Source organism: Rhinopithecus bieti, unplaced genomic scaffold (assembly GCF_001698545.2).
Source record: "Rhinopithecus bieti isolate Rb0 unplaced genomic scaffold, ASM169854v2 scaffold_41728, whole genome shotgun sequence".
Taxonomy (NCBI): domain Eukaryota; kingdom Metazoa; phylum Chordata; class Mammalia; order Primates; family Cercopithecidae; genus Rhinopithecus; species Rhinopithecus bieti.
The window spans coordinates 184,681-189,964 of record NW_016816881.1 but is presented as its reverse complement, the minus strand read 5'-3'; the positions used below and the strand labels follow the sequence as shown (position 1 = coordinate 189,964).

Here is a 5,284-nt window from a genome sequence, read left to right as displayed (position 1 = left end):
CTGAGCCAGTCAGAAGGAGATGGGCCTCAGAGAGTAAGAAAGAAGAAGGAGGACCCAAGCTGATCCAAAAGATGGGTCTAAGCAGTCAAGTGGAGGAAGGTTCCAATCTGATGGTAGAGGGCCCAAGCTCGGCCTAATGAGGAGGAGGCCAGGCCCACCAAGGGGCCCCTGGAGGACTTGTTTCCCTTGTCCCTTGTGGTTTTTTGCACTTCCTGTTCCCTTGCTGCTCACTGCGGAAGTTCCTCTTCTTACCCTGCACCCAGAGCCTCACCAGAGAAGACGAGGGCAGAAAGCACCATGAGTGGGGGCCCAATGGGAGGAAGGCCTGGGGGCCGAGGAGCACCAGCGGTTCAACAGAACATACCCTCCACCCTCCTCCAGGACCACGAGAACCAGCGACTCTTTGAGATGCTTGGACGAAAATGCTTGGTGAGCTGGGGATCTCCTGCCCCCGCCCGTCCCCACCATTTCTTCCTCTTCCTCTCCTCCTTCTCTCTCTTCCCCTCCTCCTGCTCCTCCTTTCCCTCTCCATCATCTTCTCTCCTAGACTCTCCTGTTATCATCCACCCTCCCCAGGAAGATCTCAATGTCTACTTGCCTTCCCTCTGGCTGCAGCTCTTCCTTCGGGCCCATGACTGTCATGAGGCAGGAAGGACCAGGTCTGGCTCCAAGACCTTGTGGCTACCCCTGACCAGACTCCACTGACCCCTGCTTTCCCCTCCCAGACACTGGCCACTGCAGTTGTTCAGCTGTATCTGGCGCTGCCCCCTGGAGCTGAGCACTGGACCAAGGAGCATTGTGGGGCTGTGTGCTTCGTGAAGGATAACCCCCAGAAGTCCTACTTCATTCGCCTTTACGGCCTTCAGGTGACCCCATCCCCGCCCCGACTGGACTTGCAAGCCAGTTCTCAACCCACAAACCCAGATCTGTGTCCATATGTGTCCACAGTCCCAAGACCTCAGACCTGATCAGTGAATCCCTGAGCCCCAGAACCAAAGACTCATCCAGATGGCAAACTCTGGCTTGCCTTTCTAAGTCTGCAATGACTGGCCCCAGTCTCCATATCAAGATCTCTAAAGCCCCCAGTATTAGTCTGCTGCCTAAGCCTAATCTTTTCCACAAATTCCAATAAATGAGCACTGTATTTGTACCTGAACCTCAAATCTATTCTAAACTCAACATTTTGCATCCCAGGAATCTCTCATCAAAACTCCTGAACCCCAGATGTTTGCCAAGCTCCTAAGTCATAAATCTGTTCAACAAACCCCAAAGTTGAATATTCCATTGATCCTTGAACTCCAAATCTGTCCTTTTAAATCCACAGCACAGACCCCAGAATTCCCATATTAAAATTCCTGAACACTCAAATACCGAGGTAGTTCTTAAGCAAAAAGTCTTTTCCACAATTCCCCGACCTGAACTTTCTAGGTTTAAGCCCCAAATTCATCCTTCTAAACCCATAAAGACGGACCCAGCATAACTTCCAGATTCCAAGGCTGTCAAATATTCACCAAACTCCTAAGCCATAACTCTTCTCCACAAACCCCAAATTGCACTTACTTTAGCTGGACCCTCCGCAAAACTCCCAAGTCTATGTGTCTGAACTTCAAATCTCACCTCCAACTCCCAAATACTAGAATCCTACCTGTCATGAATTGGGGCTGGGGTGGCGGGGGAGGGCATGGATTGAATCTATGAATGAGCCTCAACTTCCTAAGACTAGAGTCCTAAATTATGAAATTCAAGCTCCCCAGTCTCACATCTAGGGCCCCGAACCCCAAATCCAAACCTCTCACAAAAGTGTATGGCTCCCAGACTATACTCCACATCCACACCCTTAGATCCCAGCTCTCTGGTGTTGAGCTGGAAATCTCCAAACCAGACTATGAGGCCCCCAAATCCAGATACCCTGCTCCCTGCCCAGCTAACAAAGGCCTGCCACCCCCGGTGTGCCTCAGTGCCACTGTGCCTCCCACCCTACACCTCTCCAGGCTGGTCGGCTGCTCTGGGAACAGGAGCTGTACTCACAGCTTGTCTACTCCACCCCCACCCCCTTCTTCCACACCTTCGCTGGAGATGTAAGTGACCAACCAGCCCTCGAGCCTCACTTGGGGTGTGGAGAGGAGATGGGAAAGCTGTGGGGGGACCTGGGAGGTGGATGACCCCAAGATATGTGCAGGACTGCCAAGCGGGGCTGAACTTTGCAGACGAGGGCGAGGCCCAGGCCTTCCGGGCCCTGGTGCAGGAGAAGATACAAAAAAGGAATCAGAGGCAAAGTGGAGGTGAGGAGGCCACAGGGGAGGAAAGGAAGTTGGGCAGAGGTGAGTGCAAGCGTGGGGAACTAGAAAAGTTCCCTCTCATGGTCCTGGCTCCCAATCCATCTGTCTATCCACAGACAGACGCCAGCTACCCCCACCACCACCACCAGCCAATGAAGGTGAGAACTCTAGTGCAAGTAGCAGTAATAAGGGGCTAGCCCAGGAACCTGTGGCAGGGTTGTGATAGCTCTCTACACATTCTATCTTCCCAGAGAGAAGAGGAGGGCTTCCACCCCTGCCCCCGCACCCAGGTGGAGACCAAGGAGGTGCGTGCTGACTCTTCCCTGTGTCTCTGGATGGATGGGTGGGTAGGTGGAAGAGTGGATGGAGGAATGAGCAGTTGGATGGGTGTGTAAGTGGGTGAATGGATGGGTAGATGGATGGGTATGTGGATGGACGAGTGGGTGCATGGATGTGTGGATCGATGGATGGGTGGATGGATTGGTGGTAGATGGCTGAGTGGAGGGATGAATTGATGGGAGGATAAAAGTCTAAGTAGATAGATGCATAGGTGAATGGGTATGTGGATAAATGAATGAAAAGGTAGATGGATGACTGAGTAAATTAGTGAATGAGTGAATGAATGAACAATGAATAAACGACTAAATGACAAATTTCAGTCAGTGAAGAAAGCATGATTGAATGAATACAAGAGTAAATGAAAATTTTAACAAATTCATTAGTCAATGAGCCAGTGAATGATAAAGCATGAGGGAATGAAAAAAATGAATGAATCAGTGAATGTATGAATTGTTTGCGGGATCCACCCACTTCTCCATAAACCCTACTTGAACCCTTCACCCACAACCTCTATGGCCATCCAACACACACACAGATTTCCCCCAAGGCTTCCGTTTCTTGCCCCTGTGCTTTGGTTGGTTGGTAAATGGGTCAATGAGCCAACCACCCTATTTTCCCCACAGGCCCTCCGGTGGGTCCGCTCTCCCTGGGGCTGGCGACAGTGGACATCCAGAACCCTGACATCACGAGTTCACGATACCGTGGGCTCCCAGCACCTGGACCTAGCCCAGCTGATAAGAAACGCTCAGGGAAGAAGAAGATCAGCAAAGCTGATATTGGTGCACCCAGTGGATTCAAGTGAGAACCAGTCCCCAGTGGGCCCACAGATTCCTGGGGGCAGAGGGGCAAATGAACAAGTGGACAGCTGAGTGGATGGAAGGAAGAGCAGATGGCTGGGTGGCTGAGTGGGTAAATGAGTGGATGGATGGGTAGGTGCAGGGCTGGGTCTAGGGAGAGGTAAATAAGGCACCAAGGGTACAAAATTTAAGGAGGCACTCACACTCAGAGGCATGTAACTGTAATTCCTGACTCTGAGAGTGAGTGACTCACTTAAATTTTGCACCCTAGGCACCTCACTTGCCTCACCCTGGGCCCATTCTGGGTGGGCTGTTAGGGGAGCAGGTGGGTGGGCAAGTGAACGAATGGATAGATAGATGAGACATGATGGATGAGGGGGGCTGGTGGGTAGGTGGGTGAGTGGATGGGTGGATGGATGGATGGATGGATGGATAAATAAATGGATGAATGAATGGGTTGAAGAATGAATGGGTAAGTGGTTGGACGGACAGGTTGATGGGTGGATGGGTTGATGGGAGGTGCGTGGGTAGATGGATGGGTGAGTGGATGAGTGTGTGGACAGATTGATATGCAGGCTGATTGGCTCACAGACAAGGTGGATGGGGATGGCAGACAAGGTGGATGGGGATGGTACAGGTAGACAGATATGTGGATGAATGGACAGTTCAATGGATAAGTGAACAGAAATGTGTGGTTGCATGGGTAGAAAAATGAGTGAATGGATAGATGGAAAGGTGGGCGCATGGGTAGGTGGATGGGTGGATGGACAAGTGTGTGTGAGGACAGATTGGTGGACAAATGGGTGAACAGACATACATGGGCAGATAGTTGCAGAGACAGATGTATGGACAGATCAGTAGTCCAACAGATGAATGTGAATGAATAGGTGGACAAATGCATGGGTGAATAGATGGGGAAAGAGGGATGGGTGGATGGATCAGCACCACAAACTATGAAGCCCTTCTAATTCCATAACTGCTGCCCATACTCATTCATTCATTCAGCCTCATTCATTAATTCTGGCCCCTCAGAGTCTCTCTGGGCAGGAGAGGGCAAGAGGGCTTCACTACGAAAGGAGGGAAGGAAGGGCAGTGGGGATTCACTGGAGTCTCTTCACCTCTCCCAGGCATGTCACCCATGTGGGGTGGGACCCCCAGAATGGATTTGACGTGAGTAACTTCAGAGTCTCTTGGACTCCACTAAACTTCCGCCCACCCTTCCAAAGACCACTGCTGAGACCCCACCCCCAGACCGTGCCCTTCCCACACCCACCCCTCTCAGATCGCTTGCTGGGATGAACCCAACGACAATCTGTGTCGCTGCTCTCCTCGCCTTATTCCTCTACTCCCGCCCCTGGCCTTTTTCCTCCTGGGCAGGTGAACAACCTCGACCCAGATCTGCGGAGTCTGTTCTCCAGGGCAGGAATCAGCGAGGCCCAGCTCACCGATGCTGAGACCTCTAAACTTATCTACGACTTCATTGAGGACCAGGGTGGGCTGGAGGCTGTGCGGCAGGAGATGAGGCGCCAGGGTGAGCCCCTGCTTCCATATGTTCCCTTCTCCAGCCCTAGCAGCTCATAGCTAAGAGATTCACTAAGTCACTCAGTCCTTATGGGAGCACCTATACTGCTTCAGTCAGGAGTTGGTCAGTGGGGGTACCCATTTTACAAATGAGCAAAACTGAGGCTCAGAAGAAATCAGAGTTACAGCTATGTGTTATACTCCCTCCACAGAGCCACTTCCGCCGCCCCCACCGCCATCTCGAGGAGGGAACCAGCCCCCTCGGCCCCTATTGTGGGGGGTAACAAGGGTCGTTCTGGTCCACTGCCCCTGTACCTTTGGGGTTGCCCCACCCCCACCAACGCCCCG

The 5,284-nt window shown here is 52.1% G+C and overlaps 1 protein-coding gene across 1 annotated transcript in view; it reads left to right on the top strand.

Annotated features, from left to right (window-relative positions):
- Positions 1-225: 225 nt before the first annotated feature.
- Positions 226-5,284, top strand: part of WAS (WASP actin nucleation promoting factor) — an 8,004-nt gene continuing 2,945 nt past the window's right edge. The window contains 12 exon segments of the mRNA XM_017855417.1: positions 226-429; positions 726-866; positions 1,992-2,078; positions 2,180-2,282; positions 2,396-2,437; positions 2,531-2,584; positions 3,242-3,416; positions 4,543-4,585; positions 4,793-4,946; positions 5,149-5,199; positions 5,202-5,241; positions 5,243-5,278. Coding sequence (XP_017710906.1) covers positions 298-429; positions 726-866; positions 1,992-2,078; positions 2,180-2,282; positions 2,396-2,437; positions 2,531-2,584; positions 3,242-3,416; positions 4,543-4,585; positions 4,793-4,946; positions 5,149-5,199; positions 5,202-5,241; positions 5,243-5,278 — 1,058 coding nt within the window. The 5' untranslated portion in view covers positions 226-297.